The sequence below is a fragment of the Vespula pensylvanica genome, chromosome 21 (genome assembly GCF_014466175.1).
Source record: "Vespula pensylvanica isolate Volc-1 chromosome 21, ASM1446617v1, whole genome shotgun sequence".
Taxonomy (NCBI): domain Eukaryota; kingdom Metazoa; phylum Arthropoda; class Insecta; order Hymenoptera; family Vespidae; genus Vespula; species Vespula pensylvanica.
The window spans coordinates 1,859,106-1,887,063 of record NC_057705.1 but is presented as its reverse complement, the minus strand read 5'-3'; the positions used below and the strand labels follow the sequence as shown (position 1 = coordinate 1,887,063).

The following is a 27,958-nucleotide window of genomic DNA, read 5'->3' as shown; positions in this document are numbered from 1 at the left end:
TAATACAATTTTCTGTTTCATAGCATTATCCCATTTTATTCTTTATTCCTTTCGTTTCGTTCGAATAAGAGTCCTTTCTTGAAATAATTTGAAAAGTTCTCTCTTTTTCCCTCCCTTTTTCCTTTCTCTCTCTCTCTCTCTCTCTCTCTCTCTCTCTCTCTCTCTCTCTCTCTCTCTCTCGCGCGCGTGCGCGCTTTGAAATACTTTTATATCCGTTAATCGACACACAAACGTATCCGTTTACGCGGTTCTCGCTTTGACGTGTTCATATCGTTCATTAAGCTTCGTGTCACGCGTTAACTCGTCGCGCGGAATGGCAAATTCACGCAAATTCTACAAAACGATCATTCGAACGTTGATTCGTTGTCGCAGGGAGAGGCACATAACAATTGAATTGAAAAACGATTGTCCAGTCTTCTCTTTCTTTTTCAATTTCGTGCCTGGTAAATCATGGAATTTAATCCAGCGTGTGCCGTTAATTAACGTTGCCAAATTACAGGATTCGTTAATTAATAATAATTATCTTCTGTAGAGTTTTGCCGAAGGGAGAAACGTGGTTCAACGCAAACGGATCGTTTTGATATACCTACCTACGTACACACGCATGCACACACGCACACACACATGCATACAGGCTTATCTATACGTACACGTACACGCATGCACGCACGTAAGCACGCACACATACGCGCACAACTTTATAATTGGATCTCTCTCTCTCCGTTGACCCTAGATACACGCCGATTTATTTTGGAGTTTTCGTGTCAACGATACACAATGGATTTTGCGTATATACATATTTTCATAGCTATTTCGACACCGACGAGTTAATTAACACCTACGAAAGAAGTTAAGTATTATTATTGTTCACTCGATGAAACTTCAAATGATCCCGAAGAAATCGTTTTTTTCCTTTTTCTTCCGTTTTTTCTTTCTTTTTTTTTTTCTTCCTTTCTTCTTTTTCCCCCCTCGATAAATTACGAGGGAGAATCCGATAAATTAATTAACCGCTCGTAAATGACGGAATTTTTTATCGTTTGATCGTATTCTAATTCGCGTTTGCACCGTCACGATTCGCTGTACGCATTTCTAAGAGACTTCGATCGGTTGTAAGGAAAGAGAAAAGAAAAAGACAGAGAAAAAAAAGAGGAAGAAAGAGGAGAAAAGGGGAAAAAGAAAAGAAGAAAAGAAGGGAAAAAAACTTTAAGACGATCGTCTCTCAACGCTTAAACGTTTCCTCTCGCAATCGGTTACTTTCTTCGTGAGGATTATCCGGGTTATCGAACCATTTCCTCCAAACTTAACTGTCCGTGACACGACAAAATTTCACGGTCACGATTTCCTAATATTTTATTATTAGGATCCACTCTTATACTCTTCCTGATTGATCGATCGATCGATAGATCAATCGTGTACGGTTTCGACCGATTGTCTAAGGATTTCTAAATAAAAACGCGGAAATGTCGTTCTATTTTGTTTTTTCTCTCTTAATTCATAAGAAACGATTTATTCGATTTTAGTCGATCGAGAACTATTTTTCAAAAGGAAAATGTACCTCGATGGATTCGTAACTCGATCTAAAAAACGACGACATTTGCAGCGACATTCGTTAAAGTTACTTAAATTCGTTTACTTCGAGGATATGTACAAAATGATGAGAGACACCAAAAGACAGCTCGAAGATAGAGTGGGTCCCGCTGTTCCGGTTTGCATTGCCTCCGGTCGTTCGCCTGTAATAAGAAATTATATCTACTGTTATCTACTGTATGATAATACTCGGTGCGATAGCCAAAAGTTCTTAGCTGGGCCAAAAGTTCTTGGATATAGTATAGTTTCATAATCTGAATAAAATTAACTCGAAAGTTCTCGAAAAGGAGTAATTGATCTTTTCTTTTTCTTCTTCTTCTTCTTCTTCTTCTTCTTCTTCTTCTTCTTCGTTCTTTTCCTCTTTTTTCTATTCTTCCTTTTTTCTTTCTTTCTTTTTTTTTTAAATCACCTAGAAAACTTTTGACTCACGCCGTATTAATTAATATTTTTTTTTTCTCTTCGGTTCTCAAAAAAATCTATAATAATTTAATAAAAACGTCTCATTTTTCATGAAAAGATATTAATCGAATTGATATTCGACTACATGCACAAATATGACTCTACAAAATTTATTTTCTTTCCCTTTGTCAGTTACGAATATCATAGACTATTTAATTCATATCTCACACGAAGATATTAAATCGACGTTCTGCTATACAAATGATGACTCTAATAAATTTGATTTTTTTCCCTTTGTTTTTCTTTTTATGCACCACAAAAAAAAAATCAATAACAAACCTGTCATAAACCATATATCGTACGAATATCGATTTCAATGAAGTTTTTTTTTCTTTTTTTTTTTTTTCTTTTATTTTTTTACTCTCCTATGAAAGAAAAATAAGTCTAATATAATACTCATTTTCCGTTTAATACACAGCTTATAACTTAGCGCGAAAGAAAACTTTAGAAAAGGATATTATTACCGGTTGCACCTAATATATTCTTTGGCTAATGCGTTATCTTTATGGGTAACGATTAAATCGAATATTTCGTTTCGAAGTTAATAAAAACTTTCAAATAGTTGGGCTATCCATTCGTTTACCTTTATTTTCCTTTTACCTATATACTTTTCTCTGGATGAAAACTTTCCTACCTCATCTCCTTAGGCATCAAAGTTTTAAAAGGGTGTTGAGATCGTGTGACCCCTTAGGTCCGGCATATTTCTAGTACCTTTCTACCTACCATATTCGAGCCATCGTGCTCTGGCTGCTCGTGTCTCTGCTGTTTTATGAAAGGAATGGAAAAGCAATTTCCTCGCGTTCGCTTCTGTGTCACGCATAGTTACCAATGTGTATGTACGTATGTATGAATGTATGTATGTATGTATGTATGTATATACATGTGATACACATTCACATTGGTGAACACATCCACATCGAAAACTCGTACAATTTTCTGATCTCGTAAACCGAAGGAAACTATACTCTCAAAACTATAAATCCGTTTGGTCTCGTTCCTTCTTTATCATTCCTTTCATTTTCTTTCATATTATACTATTTCGGAGACATCGAAAACAAAAAATTATTTACAAACGAAAAAGATTTAATCGAAGGTTTCTAAAGTGGAAATAATTTTAATTCGTATAAATTGAAAGAGTATCAAATAATAATAATAATAATTGTTCATTTTATTCTCTCTTTCTCTCTCTCTCTCTCTCTCTCTCTCTCTCTTTCTCGATCTCTGTCTATCTCTCTATCTCTCTTTAATCGTCTTTTTAATTTTACCGACATCGGAGTTAAACACTTTTAAGATACTCTTGCTTAAATATTTAAAAGAGAATTTTCACTTTATATATCGAACATCCTATTATCGTTTTATTCTTAGAAAGTATCTCGGATATACGAAAGAAGATTATCTTAGTAGTTGAAAGAATCTCGTCGATGAAGATTCGCAAATACGAATGGCGCGGCCTAAGAATCTCGTAAAAACGAAATGGATTCGAAAGAGTTAGAGTACTTAAGCCTCGTAAAAAGATTCTTAATCGATGATAAGAAAAGAGTTTCGTTCGGACCGCGGATAGACGGTCGTCGATTAAACTTTTATAACTAACGATAAAAATAAGGAAATTAGAATTGACTGAAATAATCGAACGCTACGTGCTGGCACTTTAAAGAAAATATCTCTTTCTAAAATTAACTATCGACGAAATGAAATCAACGTTATCAAATATCTTTTTCTTTTTTATTATTTCTCGATAGTATAATAACGTTTACGTTTCGACGCGACCTTTGGCGTCAGGGATGACGACGTATAAAAAAAAAGAAAAGAAAAAGAAAAAGAAACGAGGAAATAAAAAAAGAAAAAAAAGAAGAAAGAAAGAAATTTTGACGATCGGTCTAACGCGATAAAATTCAGTCGAGAGTGTAGTCTCTATCCATCTTTGCACTCTTTCCGGTAGTTCAAAGTATAAAGCCTGCCAAATCGATTTGGCATGCTATCCTGTCGCTAGTTTTCACTTCTTATCCGAATCTTTTTCAAAAGAGAATATAAAGGAAAAGGGAGGATCTCTTTCTGTCGAATATCTAGTTGTCTCTGTTGTTCCAATAATCGAGAGAGAAAGAAAGTGAGAAGGGAAGAGATATATATAGATATATATATATATAGAGAGAAAGAGGTAGAGAAAGAGAGAGAGAGAGCAAGAGAGAGACAGACAGAAAGGAAGAGAAACCCTTACAGAGTAACCATGTACTCCGGACGAAATAAATGTCCCTAGGGCGAATCGCGGTCACGTTGCTAGATAATACTGTCCTTTACTCCACTTCACCTTCGATTCTTCCTCTTCTTCTTATTCTCAATGAAGTCTCAGGAGAATCAAATCGCTACGATAGATGGAGCCGCGTTACGTCGTAAACACTTACCATGGAGCACGTGAACCTTAACGGAGGCCGTATTGGCATTGCTGGGTTTGCAGCTGTATTCCCCTGAGTCCGAGGGTTGTGCAGCTTGGATGAGAAGCCAGGAGGTTGTGATGTCGCCACCCTTTTCGGTTATCACCGAAATACCGCCCCTGGGACTGTCGTAGCTGAGGACGTTGTCATTGTAGTACCAGAAGATGTAGGCCGGTGGCTCAGAGCTGAAGTGTATGACGCACGTCAGGTTTATCGTACTTCCTGCACCGACGTACATTTCTGGCCCACCTAGTATCGTCGCTGTAGGTACTGCGATAAAAAAGGATTTTCTTTTACTCTCTTTCTCTTATCCATTACGTCTCGTCTCCTAGTTATTTTCTCTCTCTCTCTCTATCTCTTTCTCTTTCTCTCGCTCTTTTTTCTGTTCTTTTTTCTGTTTTTTTTCTTCTCTCTCTCTCTCTCTCTCTCTCTCTTTTTCAACGGCTCTTATCCGCTATCGTCGTTTCCTCGGATAAATACGGAGACGCGTGCCCTCGAAAAGCTCTTTCTAGTCGAGAAAAACCGCTCGAGAGAAAGAGAGAAAGGGTGATACCCTTGAACGAGCTAAAAGCGAGCTGAGATAGAGAGAGAGAGAGAGAGAGAGAAGGAGAGATGAGTGAGCTTTCTAAGTAGGATCGTAATCCCGTAGAAAGGTAGCGAGCTGAAGCTTCTGTAATTGAGAGAATGTAGCAAGTATCGAGCGTGCTACTTTTCACCTTTTAAACTTGCTACATTGAAATCATATCCCTCTTTTTTTTTTTCTTCTTTTTTTCTTATTATCCTTTTTTGTTTGCTTTCTTTTTCTTTTTTGTCTGCTTGTTTGTTTATTTGTTTATTTGTTTGTTGTCGCTTGTTCTTTTTTTCATAGTGTTTTTTTTTTCGCTGAATACGAAAAGATACTTACCAACGACGTTCAATTGAAAGTGTTGAGATTTAACGGGGATGGTAGATATCTGACACTCGTAGATTCCTTGATCTCTCTCCTGCGCCCATTTTATGCAAAGTGACCATTCCGACCATTCGCTGTTTGAAATTGGTGTCTTTTGGTATAGCGCTTGAAATCGTTGATCGCTCGTATACGTATATGTTCCGGCCGTCAGAATGTGTATGTCTCTGTGTCTCACCCAGGATACCTTAGCAGAGAAATGAAGAAGAAGAAGGAAAAAAATAAACGGATAAATTAAAAAAAGAAAGAAGAAAGAGAGAATAAAAAGAAAAGAGAGTACCGATATTTTGCGAATACAAAAATAGAAATGAGAGATATCGATGACGTACAAATATCTGTTATTATATACCTGTGTAAGTACGTAAATATGTAAGTGATAATATAAATAACGAGGGAGTAATGAGGGAGTAAAGCAGAGGGAAGTATATTCCTAATATTCCAGTTAATTTATTCTTCTTTAAGAGGTATACTAAATAGTTATTGCTATGGAAAAAGTTGTAGAAAGTATTAATCGTGAAACATGATTCTCTCAAAGGAAATAAATAATATTCGGTGTTCGTTTTTCTCTCGACTATTTTAGCCGGCTCCTAAATATACATTTGCTTTAGACTACTCGTTTTTGACGACTATGAGAAAGTAGTATGATAGGAGCAACTTTACTACCCAGGGAAATGGCATCCACATTGGTACATCGTTCGAGTTTAGTGAGATTTTCAAACGGTAGGGTGGACCGAAAACGAGAGAGATTTACCCATTTCCGGGCTATAGCAAAAGTCGAAAGCCCTCTCGATCTGTAAAAACTGAAAGTTCCTCGTATCCCTCGCAACTTTCGTAAACTGCAAACTTGTCGATTCTACGCTATGTTTCGCTTCGAATACTTGCATATATAGATACATATATATATGTATATAATGTCTACTATGTACATACAGATAAATATCTCTATATATTTACTATGTAAGGCAATTGTGAAATAAAAAACCTTATGCAATTTTCCTTCGGCTCTTGTTTAAAAAAAAAAAAAAAAGAACTAAATAAATATAACATATATCTACTACGTATATTTGTATATATATTTATTTACAACGTAAGGCAATCATAAAATATATATATATATATATATATATATATATATTTATAAAAAAAGAGAAAGAAAAGAAATACGTTTGCCTTTTTATCAGAGGTCGGTTTTCTCTTTAAGCTACGATATATCCATCTATATATTTCTATACGTATGTGTATGCATCTGTATAAATTTACAATGTATGACAATCGTGAAATAAAAAATTATCTTCTCTGACTTTTTATTCGAGGTCATACGTACAATATGTATTACGATTAAAATAATCGTGAAATAAAGAAGGATAAAAGAAAAGAGGAAGAAACACACACAAAAAAAAAGGGGGGAATGAAGTTCGTCTACCTTTTTGTTCGCTTTAAGAAACGAATAAAAAAAGATTCCACGATGATTATTGAGGAAAACGATCCTACCGCCTACTTTCAATTTCTTTTTCCCCTTTGATACTTTCTTACCATCTACCCTTGAAATAGTATTGTTCTTTCCCCTCGTTCGATCTAGTGAAACGAGTCGTGCCGTCGGCTAGGTCAGACAAGGATAGGCCCGACCTCGATCTCGATCTCGATCTCGATCTCGAGAAAATCTTGGAAAATTGCTTCACGGTTGAACGCGTTTAAGAAAATCGTAGTCATGATTTGTGTGATGTAATCGACGTACACCAGCTGTGTGTTTTTATATTACTTAAGTATATAAAAAAAAAAGAAGAAAAATTCCGGCCTCTTTGCTGACAGATTGGATTAACGAATATTTACCTACCGGCGTACGCTTAATGAAATTGAAAATTTCTCTTTGTGTTTTCCTTTTGTATAACCTAATCGATTTGAAAGCTCACTTGATGTATATATGTATATATGTATATATGTGTATATATATATATATAAGGGATATTGTAGGGAGAGAAAAGATTTAAAAGGAAAGTATACAAGTGTCCCTTAACCCTCTGTAATCCAATTTTTTGTCCTGTCTAAAAAACAAACTTATATAATCTAAAACTTACATAGCAACATAACTGAATCATATTAAGTAATAAAATATGAATTTCGAATATTAAAGAAATATATTATTATACACGATCAAACGAAGGTATAGTTTATATTAATTTAATTAAGCATAATAATTCATAATGCATACGCATATAACTATATATCGTATTAAATATAACTTGCGATTCTCGAATATATGCTAGTAATTATTATAAAAATTATTACGAAAGATTCAACTTGAAAAATGTAGCATTGTTAATGATGAAAAAAAAGAAAAGAAAAAAGTTTGATATATATTATTAAAATAATAATCCTTAATAATTCGTGTATTAATAACTATAACATAACTTTCGAAAATGAATAATTAAAGACATTGAGATTAAATCAAAAAAATATAAACAAATGAGTAATTAATTTATAACTACATGCCATTACAAAAGGATCTTATTTAATATTCTTCGATAGATATATGTATACATACGGACACATACACACGCATATATACATATATACATTTTTACGCATATTCATTTTTACTTTCTTTTTTTTTTGTTAATTTCTCCTTTTTTTTTTTTTTTGTTATTATCACAGAGAAAAAAAAATATATGAGGATTCGTTGAAAGATAAAAATCTCCGAGAGCTACGTCTTCTCAGTGAGAACGAAGAGCTTTCCTACTCGTGTTTGCACTCGGTGCTGCGCACAGCCGAGTACACTTGGCACCACTTAGCGTATTTACACGCGAGATAAGTTTATGTCTCGTAACGATCTCGAGAGTCGGCAACCAGGACCGGTTTCTGTTCCAGAAACGGTTTAGCGGTCTCCAAGTTGGCTTTGCGAGGCCGAAGACCGAGGCCGAGTTCGGTGACGAGACCACTAGAAATTGCGAACTGTGCAAAGTGCTCGGGAATACGTTGGCAATGATGAATGCAGGACGTTATAGTTGAAATTCGTTGCGGACATAACCGTGAAAACGGGGGTGGAACAGGGAGAAGGAAGAGAACGTCCTTCATACTGTCGTCAGAATGTCGCAAAATAGTTCAAGAGAGAACGGATGGACGGATCGATTGCTTTCGAAAAGTTTTATGCAAATTTTTGGCTTGGATCAAAATAATAATAATAATAATAATAATAATAATACTAATATATAAACTAGATAAACTCTAATATATAAATATAATAAACTCTAATAACATACCCAATAAATTTCTTTTACTCAATTATTACGACGAATTTCATTCAGAGTCTCGATGATATAATTACAATGATTCGTAGAAATATTAGATATTTTATATATATATATATATATTTTTTTTTTTGGAGGAAAATCGAATAACCACCATCAGGATATTTGACAAGAGTCATTATTTGACTTCAACATTTTTATCTTTCCAAAGGAGAGGCTCGTTTTATTGCAATTATTCCAATAGGATAGAGAATCTTTTCTATAATATTTCGTGAAAAAAAGAAATAAGGAAGAAAGGGGAAAGGAAGAAAATGGTAAAGAAAAGGGAAAAAACAAATTATTCGATTTCGAAAGGTGTCTGAATATTTCTACGGCCGACTGTAATGCTCCTCAAGCGAATGTACTTTATATTTCGAGTATTTTCCCAGGCAGTATTTTCCGACGAACGTTTACTTCTATAACTTCAATCGGGATTTAGTCCTCGGAGAAGTGTATGTTCGTTCTCGTACGGTTCGTTGGACTCGAAACATTTTTCTAATTTGTAATATTGGTGCTATATATATATGTGTGTGTGTGTGTATGTGTGTGTACGTACGTACGTACGTATGTATTTATGTATATATGGATATATGGTACAGGTAGGCTCTCAACGTCGAGGGCGATGCTGTAAATGATTAAAGGAGAAGGGCTGTGATATGTAAGGTCGCTCGGAAATATATCGACCTACTTTCACGAACCGATAATAATTCCGGTTTCCTGCATTTCCCTATACCTATGTATATCCTAAAAGGTTCTTATCGAGTCGTGCCAAATCTCCGCGCGTCCAACGTTCGAATTCTCTTCATTAAGGGCATAGCGAATAAGCCGTGTCGACCGTATGGTAATTAATATATGTACGTATGTATGCATATATACATATATATAGTATCTATATATGTGTGTATATATATGTGTGTATGTATATATGTAATATAGTACGTACGTGTAAACGTTCAAACCTTATCGATATCGCGTTCGCGTTTGAAGTCTGATTGCTCGTTAATACCAGCTTCGAGTATCCTGCTTTAAGGCACATATAACGTGACCTCACAAGCTTCACTTTACAACGACGGACGATCGTTATCGCGACTAAACTTCTTCGTCGTTTTCGAAAAACTCTTTCGTGAATCTAATCGTTCAAATTTCATCGATAATTAAGATAAAATAATATCTATATCTTCTTCCGTAGTAACGTCACGAATATTCTATCGTTTCGATCTCAATATTTCTATAACGATAGATACGATTTCTATTTCTATTTTAATATCTTAATAATAAGTTTTATGTTGTTAAAAAAAGAAAGAAAAAAATAACGACGAATCAAGAATTTATTTTACGAGTTTATAATCATTCGTCAATATCAGGTATTGAACAGCATGGCTCTTTCGTAAATCTAATCTAAAAAAAACTTTATCGATTAGAGGTAAATGAATTACTGATTTCTTTTTTTTTTTTATATATATATATATATATATAAAATTGTAACTAAATAGGACGTTATAAATTTCTAAGAGTCGAATCGCGCACACACGCGACAAACACTGGTTTCAAACAGCTGAGGAACGAGATGTGATTAGGAATTTATGAGATTTTCCTTATACGTATCTATCAAGATGAGAAACAGTTAATATCGTCTCTGGCTCTGCTGTATAAATATAATCGTTGGTGTTTCAATGATTCATGATAAATACCGACGTCTTTGCTAGTTGCACGTTTCTTTTCTTTTTTTCTTCTCTCTAGTTTTTTCCCCTTCAACAAATAATAATCTCGGAAATTATAGTAATTTCGTCTTGTTGTAAATTTGTAAAGGTATAGACCCTATTGTGTTCATGTAAGTAGGTTTCAGGCGGCTCAAGTAGAGAAACAAAAGATGATTACGAATTCACGATGTTATACGCATCCCGTCAAGATGAGGAGCAGCTAATATCGCTTCTTGGAAATTGCTCGATGCACGTCATATGCAGATATAGAGATATACGTAAAACGATTCTCAGATCATGCTATATATCCCTTTGTACGCCTTTGGAATTCGGGCGATAAATAAATGAAATTTCAGGATCTAAGCGTATTCGAAGCAATGGAATCGTCTGGATAAGCGAGATTCCAGTTGCCATATTACGAATTTCCATTTCTCAGCCGTCTAACATCGACAAATTTAGAAATTGACGCGATAAGTCTGAGCGTTATCGCGATATTAGAAATTACTACTTTACTCTTTCTCTTTCTTTCTCTTCTTCCTCTTTTTTTTTTTTTTTTTTTTTTTTTAATTATAAAAGACCGTTTCTAAAATTTACTACTGTGCTATGTGGCTTTAAGTATTTCACCGTGACGAGCGATAATTCGAAACGAATTCATTTCGAGAAAATTTATGCGCTCGAAATACCTTAATATTCATTTCCATAAACGTACGATATATGTATAATGACGGTAGTTAGGTAGATACGAGAAATATAACAACCGTGTCGTTAGATCTTACAAATTTCACATTCAGCGTGTTGGAAACGAAGCAATCCTCGTTAAACCTTAACTTTAACAATCCGTGCTTATAAACGTGTTGTCGGCATACATATGTAGTTGTGGGGTGCGTGCGTGGAAGCATGGCGAAACGAAACTTCTACTAATCGTATAGAACTTGTTATACCTTATACAAAGAGAAAGAGAGAGAGAGAGAGAGAACGTTCGCGAGCTACCAGTTGAAAATCTTTTACCAGTTAGAATTTAATCGAGATAAGGAATACATTGATAAACGACGTTATTTATGATATCTAATAATCGAGAGATAAAAGATTATTCGATGTATCTAAATATCTAATACGACATGATTCTCACTTAGATATTTTATTCTAACATCCTAACTAGTCAATTTATTAATTTTCTTCTCTTTTTTCTCTTTCTTTTTCTTTTTCTTTTTTTTTTTTTTTGTTTTTTTTTTCTCTTTTTTTTTCTAGCGGGTATCAACGTAATTGGAATTAAGTGGATTTTCGAATACCTATCGATGATCGTAGAAGCTTTTGTGGTTTTATAGACTGGTAGTAGCGATCGATTAAATCGGTTTCGTGATCGTCGTTCAATTACTACAGTCGAAATAATTAAATTGCTTTCTAGAGAGGTTAGATTGTAACAGGAAAGTACTTAATCGTATTGTACGATGCACTTAATTTCAAAACGTAATTTAGCGAATAATTAGAGACGGAGAAAAACTAAAGAATAATCGGCTTACGACCGAGCCGTATTTTATGAGAAGATTTAAAAAAAGAAAAGAAAAGAAAGCAAAAGAAAAGAAAAATGAGAATTAATAAGTATTGCAAATTTAATATAATTTTAGAGAAGAATTTAATTTCGACGTGCCGATCTGTATAATATTTTATCATTTTCGAGTGCGAGAATAATTTTCGAATTCGCATCGTCCACGTTTATGTTTCATTTATAGAAACGTTTATTATCGTTATCTATGTGTGCGAGTGTATGTGTGTGTGTGTGTGTGTGTGTGTGTGTGTGTGTGTGTGTATGCAGAGATGATATTATTAGCATAGATAATATTATTGGGACCATCAAAGAGAAAGAAAGAGATAGATAGATAAATAGATGGATAGATAGATAGGTAGATAGAAACTAAGAGAGGAAAAAGGAGAGAGAATCGTAAGTTTAATATTCGAAATCTCTATGCATAACCTTTGATTGGGCAATTTCAAGAACGATAGCACTGTGATCAAATTGAGTTCCCGTTTGCTCTGAAGCTCGATTAACGTTCGATCGAACTCGAAGAGATTCGATTATTTCTTGAAAATCGTTTCACCTAACGTCTTTACGAAAATCGAGAGCTCCCGTACGATAAAAGAGAACGCTCTATATCTCACGGTAATAACACACACACTCCGCTTTGAATTTGTGGAAAGCCTGGCAAACATGTTTCAACGTTAAAGCAAAATATTTGCTTGTATTCAAGGGATGCCTAGCGGTGTCCAAAAGGTAAATGCGCGCGTTTGACCGATAGACAATTTTCAAAGAAGATTTTTCTATATCCTTCGATTCGATGATTTTCCTTTTTCCCTTTTTTTTCTTTCTCTTTTTTTTTTTTTTTTACTTTCTTCTATGCATGTCAAAAAGATATATAATTTCGTTTATGTATATTCTGCGTACACACGCGTGTATGTGTGTATATATATATACACACATCCACACGTATAAGCAGAGACTTTATAAAGGTGATAATATTAGAAAATGTAACGCATAGAGTTCTACGTGTTCGTCTCTTCACGTCGCAGGCACGTAATTTCACAGAGGATTCGCCGTAAATTCTCTACTGGGATTAAGCAGTGTTATACGTTTCTATTGTTATGCATATACGTTCCTGTTATTGTATCACATCAGCATGTAATCCTACCCTTCGCCCACTAACGCCCCATTCCCACCCCCTTCTCCTTCTCCTCCGCCTTTTCCTCCTCCTCCCTTGTTAGATTTAAATAGAAATTAACACTAGAATGTTTTCATATTTGTACAGAAAGAGAATTTTATCTCACATGTGGAACCATACAAACGAAAAGATCCTTACCGTTTTATCACCGAGATTACGTACTCGGCAAATGAGATAGGCCGTTTTTCCGATCAACGCAGTCACGTTTGTATTTTGCGAATAGTCAAAACTTGGATCCGGTTTCAGACCTGAGGAATTATCCAATATTTGTTGACGTGCCCTATTACTCTGACTCGTTCTTCTATCCATATTATCCAACATGCGGTCACCCAGGCTCAACGTATCTGTAATGCATATTAATAATTTCTTTCACACACACATATAATATATATATATATATACATATATGCATATAATTATCATAACTTTTTTACTGTTTAAACGAAAAAATATCCATTACTCTCCCTAATAATAAGAGCTCCGCCACCTATTCTCGTAAAAATACGATCGACTATGACGAACGAGAATTTTCATTAGAGGAAGAAATAGGAAAAGAAAAGAAAGGATAAAGAAAAAGAAAATAAGAAACACGATCGAACAATTACGTAAAGTGACGAGCAAGGTTTTTTCTCCTTCTACATCGTTACACACTTTGATGAGACTCTCTAAGGTACTAATTAGTTCCTTCGTTTTCCATCTTCCGTACACATCGATTTCCTATCCTTCGATTTCATTTATTCTTTATTCTCCTTTCATCGTTCTCTCGTACTCTCAAATCCTCTCATCCATCATCGCACCTGACACTATTTTCTTCCACCCTCTCACAATTACCATTCCGCCTTCTACATTGCCACCATTCGTTACGCAATCTCTCTCTATCTCTCTCCCTTTTCATATATATATATATATATATATATATATATATGTATACACACACATACATACATATACCTATACAATGCAATGGATAGGCAACGAGAGGGAATATCTTAACTAACGATCGTCGACGAGCATCCATTGTGCATATTTCCTTGTATTGTGTTCCTCGAACAATTGTCTCTCATTACTACAACATATACCGTACAATAGTTAAAACTGTCTCGACCAGGAGGGCAGTTCGCTCTCTTAACGATTATAAACCGCAAAGGGAAACAAAGAAAAAAGAAAAAAAAAAGAAAAAAGAGATAAGAAATATATATATATATATATATGTATGTAGAGAAAAAAAGGGGGAAGAAAAATTAGAAGAAAAAATAAAACAAAAAAAAAACAGAAACAGAAAAAAATACAAAAAAGAAGGGGAAAGAGGAAGAAAAAAGAATGAAAGAAAGAAAAAACGGACGTCCTTGGCCGTACTCGGCCAACCGAGAAGGAGGGTGTACTCGTAAATCCAGAAAAGCGCAATCCGAGATCAGTTTTAACGAGATAAAAAGTGGTCGGGTTAAACGGGGAAAAAAGCTTTTCATCGGTTAAGCCGATTTCGTTGAAATTTACACACGTGCTAATATAATCTTTTCTTTTCTTCTTCTTCTTCTTCTTCTTCTTCTTCTTCTTTTTCTCCTCCCTTACCATATCTACACAATGGCGGATAAAATGAACAACCGGTTTATTTATTAGTGATAAATTTTCTCATTATTGTTAATTTGCAAATGAAAACAAAATATAATCTGTCATAATGGATGAGTGGTTTCCAATATCAATAGATATTCAATATCCATTTAGTTTTATTACCACAGAATAATAAATCATTGAGATTGTATATTCAATTGATTCATTATTTTCAATTAACTCTAACTCAATGAGAAAGCTTGTTATCGTTGACTCGTTACGCTTTTAATGGATAAAAGAAAACAAAAAGAAACAAAAAAAAAAAAAAAAAGAACGACCATTGCAAATTGATACGTTTCGTTCGTATTAAAAGAAAGGAAAGAGTTAAGAGTTATTCATAGTTAAGATTTAATCGAAGAAAATTTTTACTTATTTATACTTATTGAATATTAATGTAGAACGAATTCGTCATCGCATGCAACTATATTAAACTCAGATGTACTTTGTTGTTTGCGTACATGTTCGTGGAATAGCGATTGCGACGGACGATCAATTGAGGTTGAGTATTTTGACGTGTTCAACTCTCTCTCCCTCCCTCCCTCCCTCCCTCCCTCTCTCCCTCTCTCCCTCTCTCTCTCCCTCTCTCCCTCTCTCTCTCCCTCTCTCCCTCTCTCTCTCTTACTAGATGGTTTCTACGGGCAAAAGCTTGCCGTGAACGTCGTGGCCTTTGAATGGCTATTGCAATGCCCAACGGTTTCCAATCAAGCATACGGGTTACATGCAGACAGATATATATATATGTATGTATGTGTGTGTGTGTGTATTCGTTTATATGTAGATATTTCGAAATCGTCTACGATGAAACGAAATTGCCACACGCGATGTCGAGAGAATTCTCTCTTCAACGTGCTCCATCTTCGCTATTTTCGAATTTCTTGTCCGAAATGATACACCAATTTGATCTTGAAAATAGGAATATATATATATATATATATATATATATATATGTACATAAAATATTTTATATGATAATATAATGATATATCTTGTGTAATAAGATAAGATCTAATGTTATAAAATATTAAGATAACAATATCAGAGAACAACATTATAATATAATATAAAATATTTTCATTTCTTATCTCTTATAATATACGTAGAGTGTATAAAATAAGTACGGTAGATGTATCTACTAATTTCGAAGAAGTCATAAACTTAGACAGTTTATAAGCCTTCGAGAAGGGTGACGGTAAGTAATAAAAGATTCAATATGGATGGAAAGCTTCGTAATATCTCAGGATAGAGAATTCAGTCAAAGTTCGCTTTGAAAGTCGAGAGAAAATAGTGGGGGTATAGGATGAGAAAGTAAAACGGACACGTACAACGATGAAAGAAAGAAAGAAAGAAAGAAAGAAAAAAAGAAAGAAAAAAAATGGAAGAATGAAAGAAAAGGAAGAAGTAAGAAAGAGAAGATATAAAGACAGATAGAAAGAAAGAAAGAAAGAAAGAAAGAAAGAAAGAAAGAGGAAGTTCAACGAAAATTAAAACTCAAAGGAGCTCGTAACACGCATACCGTCTCTCCTTGGATAGAACGCTCGGGACTTTGCCGGATGAGAAAAATTTTCTTTGAAAATCCGAATAAGAAAGGGAATCATCTTTTCGGTACGTTGCTGTGAAAGAATAAAAACGAAAAAGGTTTTCGCAATATAAGATGAGAAGTAGTAGGTTGGTAGGTAGGTAGGTAGGTAGGTTGGTAGGTAGGTAGGTAGGTAAGTACGGTTGTACAAAGTGTCTATACCTCGGTGCTTAGCGAACCTTAATAGTTCTGGGACGTAGCTATTGCCGGAGGGAGATTGGATGGAATTAGATTAGATCAGAGCTCATTACGTTTCCTCGTAAGAGTGAATTAGGGGTGGTGAACGGGGTGGCAGTATGGATGAAAGGGTGGGTAGGTAGCAATGGTGGGTGAGAGGTGTGAGGTTTAGGGTGGTAGGATATAAGCAACGACTTACACCTATGAACGTTAATGCTTTTACTACCTTTTACTCACGACGATGTATTTAATAATAATTATATACTATTGTTTTGTCCTCCTTTCCTTTCGTCGAGCATGTTGCCTATCTTATTACTTTCATGGAAACGTTCTATCTTTGTATCTATCTCTTTCTGTCCATCTCTCTGTCTCTTTCTCTCTCTTTCTCTCTCTCTCTCTCTCTCTCTTTCTTTCTTTAATTTTATCTTTATGTATCCATCTTCTTCTCTCTCTTTCTTACATATTCTATACGGAATGTCGCGATTTCGAGAGGATTCTCGTGGCGTCTAACCGGAGAATGATGTTTCTTGCCATTTCAAACACTTCGGTCTCGCTCGCTTTAATTAATTTCGTAGAGAGGTAACTAAGCTGGAAGAGCTTATAAACGACACGGACTTTTCTCGTGCGCATTAGAACAGAAGTTGCATCTTCTCCTTCTTCTTCGACTTCTTCCTTTTTTTTTTTTTCTTTTTTCTTTTTCCTTTCTTTTCCTTCCAGGGAAACATTATTAGAAACTGTACAAATGTTTCTATCCTTGATTATCCAGTAAAGAGAAGAGAAAGAAAATACAAAAAAAAGGAAAGAAGGAAAGAAAGAAAAGAGAACTTTAATCCGAAAGGAAAAATAAATAATCAGCGAGTTATCGTTAGAGTTATCGTTGGAGGATCACGTGAGTCGACACTTTGCAAGAAAAGAAATTTTCGTGGTGGACTGCCTGTCTACAGTGTTTCTCATTCTCGAATCGTACTCGTTGCGTTTTATGACGGAGTCGTGATGTCGGTTCGTTTCCACTCATCGTTTTGATTTCGAACTAGCTCGCTCGTGAAAAAGAGTCGTGAAAAAGTCGTACCATTGAAAGAACGGAGAAAGAGAGAAAAAAGAGAGAAAGAGAAAGAGAGGGAGAGAAAGACAAAACGAAAGAGATACTTTTGAGAAAGAAGTTAAATCACGGAGGAGTAACAGCAAAGGAAGGTAAGACTGTGACTGGTTCGCAGCATTGACTTATAGTCTCACACCCAATTCGTCCTACAAATTGCTAGTCATTCGTTTTCGGCCAGTCTAGTAGAGGAAGGAGAATTTGTCGATAAGACTAGACTTTCCTTACTTCTTCTTTTCTCCTCTCTCTTTTTTTTTTCTTTTTTTTTCTTCTTCTTTTCGTTCCTTTTCTTCTCTTCTTTTCTCTTCTTCTTCATACTCTTTTCTTTTAAAGCAACGGCCAGCGGTAATTGCTTCCTCCGTCATCCTCCAACAACCCCTCAACGATTTTTCGCGTTATTGCTACAGGTGAGGTTCAGTTCACGACGACGAAGACGAAGACAACGACGACGATGACGACGACGACGGAACAGAGATTGCGTCCACCGTAATAGCCGATCGTAAAACGTGTAAAGTTAGAAAGGAATAGTCAAGATAACGACGAAAGCGTTCGAGATATCATGAAAACGAACACTCACTTGATTAGAGGATACAAATTATCTTAGTGAGTTTAGCTCGATTCGTTCTAAACTCTTTTTTCTCTTTCTTTCTTTCTCTTTCTTCCTTCGAGAATTCGAAGATGTTTCAGCATTTTGTTCTTTCCCAACGTTATTATTCTTTTACGACACGATAAACTTATTGTTATCGTTTTCTTGCAACGTTCGTTATTACACAAGGAAAATGGAGCGTCCGTGATTTATCGTTCCCAAGAGTGGACCATCGGTGTTGGCAAGGGATGGAAAAGCAAAATGCTTGCTTGCTTGCTTGCTTCCTTGCTTGCTTGCTTGCTTGGTTGGTTGGTTGCTTGCGGACGGAACTATTGGGATAAGAACATCAACGGATACGGCAACAGCTGCTCGCACTTACTGCAGTCCAACCATAAAGCGTAGCTGATGGAAAACGGATGAGAATACGTCCTACCACGATGCTATATGGAACTCTAGCAACCTATATTATCACATCCTACCGAAAAACTCCATATTGAAAAAGCGATAACTTTGTTATTCGGAAATTCGATGAATTTCGAGAAAAGGGAGAGAGAGAGAGAGATATATACGTTTGCTTTTGCGAATAAATTTTTATATTTCCTTTATTATATTAATTCAATTCGCATCGGGGAATCGTCGTTCGACTTCTGCTATTAAGATGTTTAACTAAATTCTATGGCTTTGGACGTATCGTATATTTCGTTCTAATTTCTTTTACCTAGAACGGAAAGTTCTGCCTTCTTGTCGACGTCTTGAATATTTATGTTGCTTGGGGACTTAGAACGAGCGGCTTCGAAAGAAATATAAGAATGCTTCGCGAGAAACCGAGTAAGCCAAAGGAGACTACTTTGTTTGAAAGAGCCAAACGTGATAACTTTATATGACGTGTAAAACGTGCGAATCCAGGCCTCGAATAAATTTTGTACAGTTGCTTGGGGCACTTAACGTTGATTAAAAAAAATACATGAGACTCGGCTAACAATTAAGTCCTATCGTCGGTCATCTCAACCACGAGAGGTTGACGTTGCTTCAAATTTAACTTAAAAAAAGAGAAGAGAAAGAGAGAGAAAAAGAAAGAAAGAAAGAAAGAAAGAGCAGTGAAAAGAAGAAGAAGAAGAAGAAAAAAACAGTGTATGAGGTAACCATAATGCTCGAGTCTCAGATAAATAAGCTCGATAAATTTTGAGCTTATCTCTTAAAAAGGGGTAATGTAATTTAATCACACATGGCCCTCGCGTGACTTACATCGCAGATGTGTGGTCCCTTTTACAAAGGTTGGTTACCTTGTTGCAACACTCGCCAAGCCGCGAAAGCTTACGTTAATGCTCTTTCCCCTTTCACATCGATAAAGATTGCACAGAAATAAATCGTTATGCGTAGGCACCATATACGACCTGAAAGTTGTTTTTAAGTCTTAAGATAACAACGATGTAAGTAAATCACGGAACAGATATGAAACATGTTGAGAAATTATCAAACATTAAGTTAAGCTTATCGGTTGAGTTAACGTGCTTACAACAGTCGGATACATTCGACGATAAGAATTATATATATATATATTTTTTTTTGTTGCTTCGTTACTTAACTTTAGGATAGCTTTCTCCGAACTGATTTCGATCGATCAATTCGACTCAAGTCTCGCTTAAGTATTATATTTCAGAATCGTTCATCGATCTGACTTATCGAGAAAACAGTAAGCCATATATCTTACAACAACAAGAACAACAACGTCCGAGTGAGAAATTTACACGGACAAATAGGTTCGTCTCCCTTCCAATAAATTACAACATAGCTAACTATTCCCCAGTCTCATAAAATACCGATCGAACAGACATATGCCATTGCCAAGGTATCTAATGATTCCCGGTCAGATTTCTCTCGTCTCTCGAAGCCTAACCATGTGACTCTCCTCTCCGTTTCTATCCCTTTTATCGTAATAAGGACGTATGAAAGAAGGGTGTCTGGTGTCACCGTATAAGTGAGTTTGAGTGATTAATGACATTTTTTTAGTCCTTCCTATAAATCTGGAACGTGTTACTGGAGGTCGAACTTGAATGGATAAACTTAATGATAGAATATACTTATATATATATATTCATATATATATCTATGTATGCTATGTACACACACACACACACACACACACGTATATAGATATTTATATCTTCTAATAAAAATTGTAAACAATGAAAAAGTTTGTAGAACAAAAACTTATGATTCTCCATGAGGTTATCCGTCGGTCGGTCCGTCACATGACACGGAAACACAGGGAGACTAGCGGCGAGCAAGTTGCGTTTAACCAGGTCGAGGGTGCTCCCGTTCGTGGCTCGTAATTAAAACACGGAGAAACTTAATGTTTCCTCCCTCTGTGAGCTGACTGCAACCACGTAACAAGGCAATGCAGCCGGTTGCGACTGTACCGGGGATCGCGACTTCTCTATTGCGTGTGTTACGTACATTCACGTATCTCTACCAGAATTATATACACACGTCTCGCATTTAGTGCGAATTCGTATTTGAAAATCCACCGGAAGTAGGTAACGAAGGATTTGGTTAAAACGTTCATGGAAATCAACGTTACTTCCTCTATCATTATTCTATTCTCCCTTGACCCTTAAGTTCGATCGTATTTAATTCATTCATATTTAACAAATTACTCTTTATCGTTTCTCATTATTTAATAATGGCTCTTTAAACGGAAATAAAGAACATTGGATACATTATGAGAAGTAATATTTAAGCGCGTTTCAAATAAAAAAAAAAAAAAATGGATTTAATTAATTTCATCGTCAAATTTGTTCTGATATTTACTTACGAAAGCCTTGTAAAATTAATTACGGAATATGAAATAATTACGGAACCATGAGATCGTTTATTTTCAAAAATACAAAGAATGATTTTGGAAGATAAACCTTTCGAACGTGGAATGTGGAAGTGTGCGTACTTATATATATATATATTTGTGCGACTATATCGAGAGAATAGCGAGAAAGTTCTCTCGTGAAACTTCGCAACTAATTCCGCACACGCATGGAAGCGACTCGCGAATAATCCGTTAATGATTTCCTCTTCTACCTTAACACGAACGGGGAAAGGTTCCTATCGCTTCTGTACCAAGAGAGAGAGAGAGAGAGAGAGAGAGAGAGAGAGAGAGAGAAAGAGAGAGAACGAACGAACGAACGAACGAACGAACGAACTGACGCCGGCGGGACTAAAGTTTGTTCTACTTAAATAAGTAGCACGTCCTCCGAAAAGTCAGACCGTCCCAGCCTCCTAACAAAAATGTAGACCGAGGACACTACGGGCCATGCTCGTTTTCGTCTAACCGAAAAAGTGGAATGTATACGAGCGAGTGCTTCCGCTTCGAGTCGTCGTTTCATTGTATCCCGCAAAAGATAAGGTGAGATTCAAGTACGCCGGACGAAACTTTTAATCCGAGATGTTTTTCTTCGAAAGAAAAAAAGAAAAAAAAGAAGGAAGAAGAAAGAGAAGAGAGAGGAAGAAAAAGGAAGGGGAAAAGAATATGTGAAAGAAAACAGAAAAGAAAAAAATGAAAGGGGTTAAGAAAAAGTCCCTGTTTCAAGAAGAATTTTCTTCATTTCCATATATATATATATATATATATATATATATATATATATATATATATATATATATATATAGATTTATATGCGTGCATGTGTACGCGCGTAAATGCATCTTTTTGTGAGATGTAATCCTAGTCATGACATTTTCAGAAATGCGAAAATAATTACTGGACAGTCTATTCTTTTCTTTTTTTTTTTTTCTTTGTTCCCTCTCTCCCTCTCTCGCACGCACACACACACACACACACACTTTTTTTCCCTTAGTCTTTTTTCCATCTTCTTTTTTTCCCTTTCTTTTTCTTTCTTTCTTTTTTCTCTTTTACTCCCTTTTTTCTCCTTGCGAATTATGAGGCAGGCAAATGAGAAACGCGAGATTAAAGTGAAGATGCACGCTTCAACGTTGTGCTTTATTATTGCGGAAAGTTATTTCAAGGTTCGTCATACTTCGTGTGATTTCATGTGCCGAGGAACGTGCCGAGGTGTGAGTAGTAGGCAATGGGGATGGTTGGGAAAGAAAGAGAAGGGGGAAACAGAGAAAGAGGAACGAGGGACTAAAACGATTCCTGGAACGAAGTTTCGCGGGAAAGTTTCGAGAGATCGGCGGAACACCTGCCAGCCACCACGGAGTTCATTTTGAAATAATCTCCCGTTTAACCCCGTCGAGCCGAGTAACTCCAATGAGAATGATAGAATGCAAATCTAATCTTCTACCAGAGAATTCTTAGGACGATTCCTTTGAGTTTCATTGAATGTGCAGTGTAGTTCTCGATTCGAATCGATCATTGTCGAGTTCTCTCCCGAAACTTATTCCAAAAGTTTAATCCTCCTGTTTTCTCAAAGGAATCCTTTCTGTTGATTCTGTTTATCAACGATAAGAGAAAATGAATATCGTTGTAATACGATAGTTCAGAGATAAGCAAATAATACGAACGAACGTGCAATTAATTTATTAATTTATTAAAAAAATATATATATGTATTTATCGTTGATCAAGGAAAACTACTGTTGTTGTTGTTAATTAAAGTTCACCGATAACATGTAATTTCCACAGAGGTTGCGATTACTTTTTGTTATCTTAGATGTATATGTCGTAAACAAGGAAACTATGTATGGTTCTATAACGAAGCTTTAGAAATAACAAATATTGCAATTAATTTTTTTTTTTTTCGTATCAAAGATAGAGAAATGAATACAGTTCTAAGACGAAGTTTAGAGATAAGACATAATACGAACGAACATGCAATTATTTTGGTTTTTTTCATCATAGATAAGAAACCGAGTATAGTTCTCTATAATGACGTTTAAAAATAGCAAACGAAGGAAATTATTTCTTTCGTTAAAGGATAAATAAAGATAAGTATAATAGTAAATCCAAATTTTAATAGGAGCAAATGTATCGTTCTAACGAACGTGTAATTATTATCTTAGAAAATTATTGCCTATTGTTATATCATATTTAATCATTGTTATTTCATTTTTTATATTCGAACAACACCCCATAACCATACGAGAAGTTATTTCTTTTTTCAAACCATTTTTTTGCAATTAAAATACAGCCATAAATACGGCCACAAATTTTAATCGTGACGAACGTTATACGATCTAATCAGAAACGATTCCTTATTTTTGTTATCCTTGATATTTATGACAAGACTTTCTTCATGAGTTACTTATGTCAGTGAGTGAAGGATGAAGGTAAAAGGGGGGGAGGTGAAGGGGATAAGCATTTACTCGTCTTTCCTCTTTCCTTTTTTAAATCGTCGGATCCCAACGGGTTGTCTATCGATTACGTCGTTACTTGGAAATGCTATACGTTATTTCCATCGCGAGACTTTTGCAACTTTTATTTGCTTTTCCTAACGACCAGAAACTCTATGACATTCGATCGAGTTGCGAGTTGAATATTCAAATAAAAATATCAATGAAAGAAGGATCGATTGTATCTCTATTCGTTGAACTATGAAATAAAATAAATGAAATTGAATAAAACGAATTCGAACGAGAGACGTTAAATAATCCGATTGATTAAGAAATCCTTGGAAATATATTTTGAATTCATTCAAGAAGTTCGTCGTAGGAATGACGATAACATGTTAGAAATATTGGAATTTATCTGAGGACGATGAAAATCCAAATGAGAAGGAGGGATATTTGATATAACGAAGGCATCCTCTGCAATTTTCACGAAGGAAGGATTATTTTAGAGAAAGACAAAAAGACAGAGAGAGAGAGAGAGAGAGAGAGAGAACCATTTTCACAAGCATGAAATTACTCGGCTTAATTTCACGAACTTGTCCACGGGATAACGTGTCATGGGGAAAAGAAGAAAAAGAAGAAGAAGAAGAAGAATAAACACGTCATATTGTTAAAACACACGTCGATTATTTCATTTCTATTTTCTTTCAAAATACAAATCGTTTCAAGATACGATTTCGTATTAACAAAATGAAAAAAACGATAACAAGAGTCCATCGAGAAGATTGTTCTTTTTTTTTTTTTTAGATTCATTGAAAAAAAAAAAATAAGGCGATCAGGATAATCTTTGAAGTCAAACTTCTTCTAATCTCTCTTTCCTCTTCCCCCTCTTCCTCCTTCTTTCACCTCCCTTTTCCTTCCGCATTCTAACAAAAGCACTTCAGTTCACGGTTCCGTACATACTTTGTTCGCCCAGCAAACCACGCGTTTTGTATGCAAATCATTTTTCCTCGAGCCTTAACGCTTTCAAAGAAAACAGGTTGTAACACTTGGCGGGTTGACTTTCGCTCGGTTAAAGTCGTGAAATTCTTCAACGATCGTTCCTCGATAAGCTGCACGCACACGTTGAATATTTGATTAGTTTTTAACTAGTTAACAGTTCATTGACCGTTTCGTCCAATGATACGCCTATGATTTTTCACTAATCCTATGATAAATATGATTTTTGCGTGAACGAATTCTAATACAAGTAGTCTTTTCATCATAGATTTCAATGTACGTACGGAACATCGTAAAAAGCAAAATTTATAAGAGCTACATCATCGATAGTATAGGTATATCGAAACATGGATGACGTTTTGGCTGCGTTTCAGAACGCCTTAGGAATATAGAGAGACCGATAACGGACAACGACAGAACGGATCGATCGTTTCTCAGTTTAACCTACTTACTTAAACTTTCGTACGACGACGTTAGCGCTTTTCCGTTATATATATATATGTGTGTGTGTGTGTGTGTATGTGTGTATTTGTGTATATATGTACCTATGTATATAGATCCCCTTTCAAATTTTCTCGCGAGATCTATGTATCTTCGCGAGATCCCTGATTTACCGTAATGTAATTGAATATTATCCCGAAGTTTAAACATTTATTTCGTTTAATCGTCATAAAACACATCAATCAAACTCCTCAATCATAAATAACAACGCGAATAGCATTGAACTACTACGACAACATAGTTCCATCACTTTTGATCGTTTACGATAACCTCGGAAATAATCCTAGTAAATAGCGCGAACTCATTATATTAGTATTAATAAAAGAAATTCTGATGCAAAATTTCTTCTACGGTAACACGATGAAAAGATTAATACCCATACTAATAATAAAACGTGGTATATAATGGCTGTAGGTACGTATAAAAAAATATTACATTATAGTTAGACCTGTATCTTATCGGTCTCTACGATCGTATACTTTAAAAACAGAAAGAGAAAGAAAGGGAAAGAGAAAAAAAGAAAAAAGAAAACATTCCATTCGTAACTTTAGACAGATAATTTTAGAAAGATAATTTTCTCTGGCTCTTTTTCTTTATTTAATTTTATTTTTCGTTATTTATAATTATCGAAAGCGTAAACGAAAAAACGAAAGGTCTCATTCAGATTAGATTTTCTTACATTCCTTTGATCAAGAATAATTCTTCCTTTTAATTGTTGAACTTTGTGATAGTTTCTATTCTCTCTCTTTCTCTCTTTCTTTCGTGCGATATTCGACGTGAATTCGGCACGATATCGTCTCGTGGTTCGCCACCAACGTCACCGCGAGTGGTGCCACCTCTCGATGGCGATGGCACGACCGTTTAATTTGTCCGTTTCGAAGTTTCGTGGTCCCGCGAACATGGCGAGTCGAACAATTCGCGCCTCGTCGAATGAAATTGCGAAAGTTGTTCGTTTTCGTGGGACAAAGGTAGAAGGGGGTGAGAGAAGGGTTCTGACTGGGGTGGTGGTGTGTAAAACTGTGCCGGTTACACGCGAAACATTCACCCCTATACGTTACTTTTTACACCGCTGCTACCATCACCATCACCGCCATGCCTCAACCTTCTCTTGTACCTACCATCGAATTTAATTTCAACTTGTTTGTTCGAATCCTTTGAAATCTGTACAATGTTCTAAGCCGGATTTCTAAAAGAGATTTTGCGATTTAAAAGAACTAGCAAGGACGAGGCTAGGAGGAGAGTGGGTGGGTTGTTGAGTATATATAGCGATGGGTGATTGGCTGGGTTAATGATAGCTAGGACGAAGTTAAAGACTTTCTTCGTTTCTTCCTGTTAATTTCTTTTCCTTTTTTTCTCTCTGTCTCTTTCTCTCTTTTTCTTTCTCCTATCTCTCTTTCTTTCTCTTTCTCTGTCGCTCTCTCTCTCTCTCTCTCTCTCTCTCTCTCTCTCTCTCTCTCTCTCTCTCTCTCTCTCTCTCTCTCTCTCTCTCTCTCTCTCTCTCTCTCTCTCTCTCTTTCAATTTATTTTCTTTTTTTTTCTTTTCCACGCGTACCGCTTGATCGGATAGACTTATGAATAATGCAAGAGCCGAAGTTGCATCGTTGTACGCGTATACGTGCATAGAGCTCGATCGCGAACGGGCACATACAACGTTTGTAATTCCATTAACTATGCCGTTTTATCGCCCAATACCGTGGCTTCGATCGAATAACTTTCCGTTTATATATAACGCGTGGCTTGCGTGTTGTTTTGGAGGATATTGAATTATTCACTTGGATGGACCAACAACGTAAAATTATCTAGACTCTGACTATCCGATTGGTTAGTTTCCCTGCGTTAGATACTACCATCTCTCTTTCTCTCTCTCTCTCTCTCTCTCTCTCTCTCTCTAGCAAACTCTTTACATAAGTCTCTACATACAACTTCATCGTCTAAGTTCGAAGACGCTCTCCCTTTAATGAAGAACGATGAGTTTGAACATGAAGTTACTTGCCCTGTTTATACCTAAGACGCTATTCCAGCTCTCTCTCTCTCTCTCTCTCTCTCTGTTTTCCTCTTTCTCTGTCTATCTTGGATATTTATTTATTTCGATCTAGTTATTATCATTTTGCTTTTATTAATAATAACCGAGCACCGTGTAATACAATCGTTGTATTACGTATACATAAACAGGATATATATATTTATGTACATTTATATATATACACATACATAGATGTATAATTTAATGAAATTCTATCGACGATGCGAAAATTGACGTGATTTCTACGATGAAATGCATTCAACCACGATAATTAGTGCGACGATCATATGCATAATGAAATAATGAAGCGTTATTCCTAGTAAAGATATAATTGTGACGCTCGTAAATATATTTCTACGTTACACTATAACTATTCTTTTATTTTTAATTTTCATATATTTATATATTTATTTATTTATTTATTTATTTATTCATCTTTTTTATCTTTAAAATTTTTAATTTTGTTTTATTATAATTTCTTTATATTCTCCTTCGTTCATTTCGTTCGTCAATACGATTTCATATTCCGGCGTTTGGATATTTATCGTAATTTTTGATAGCGATCGTTGCATTTGATTCGGAACAACGATTACGATATATTATATAATATTCTGAAAAGGTAGATATTTATCATCGAAGATTCGTTCAATCGAACGATATGCGGAATATATTTTCGAAAGAAGATATTCCCCAACGAAAAATCAAAATCACAATAGACGGATTAGATGAACTGTCACATCGAAGATAAAATCTAAACTAAACGATGCATTTACCTTCGGTGCACATGAAGAGTATGGCAGCGATGGAGAGCCTGGCTTGCCATCTTAGAGCCATTTCCAAAAGAGTTTGTGTTGTAACGTTACCACTTGTGTTGTTTATTAAAACGATTCACATTATCCTCTTCGTGTATTCTACCATTATTTCAAGTTCATATTTCTAACCATGAATACTATTTTTACGCGAGCATGTAACACGAGAAGATTAAAAAGGA

General features: G+C 35.4%; 1 protein-coding gene across 1 annotated transcript; it reads right to left on the bottom strand.

Annotated features, from left to right (window-relative positions):
• Nucleotides 1–1,476: 1,476 nt before the first annotated feature.
• Nucleotides 1,477–27,958, bottom strand: LOC122636280 (cell adhesion molecule 2-like). The gene is made up of 5 exons (XM_043827333.1): nt 27,741–27,958; nt 13,258–13,463; nt 5,380–5,608; nt 4,446–4,745; nt 1,477–1,730 (listed from the first exon to the last, which is right to left on the bottom strand). Exons 1-5 carry the CDS (start codon nt 27,799–27,801, stop codon nt 1,630–1,632), a joined length of 897 nt encoding a protein of 298 aa, XP_043683268.1. The 5' UTR covers nt 27,802–27,958; the 3' UTR covers nt 1,477–1,629.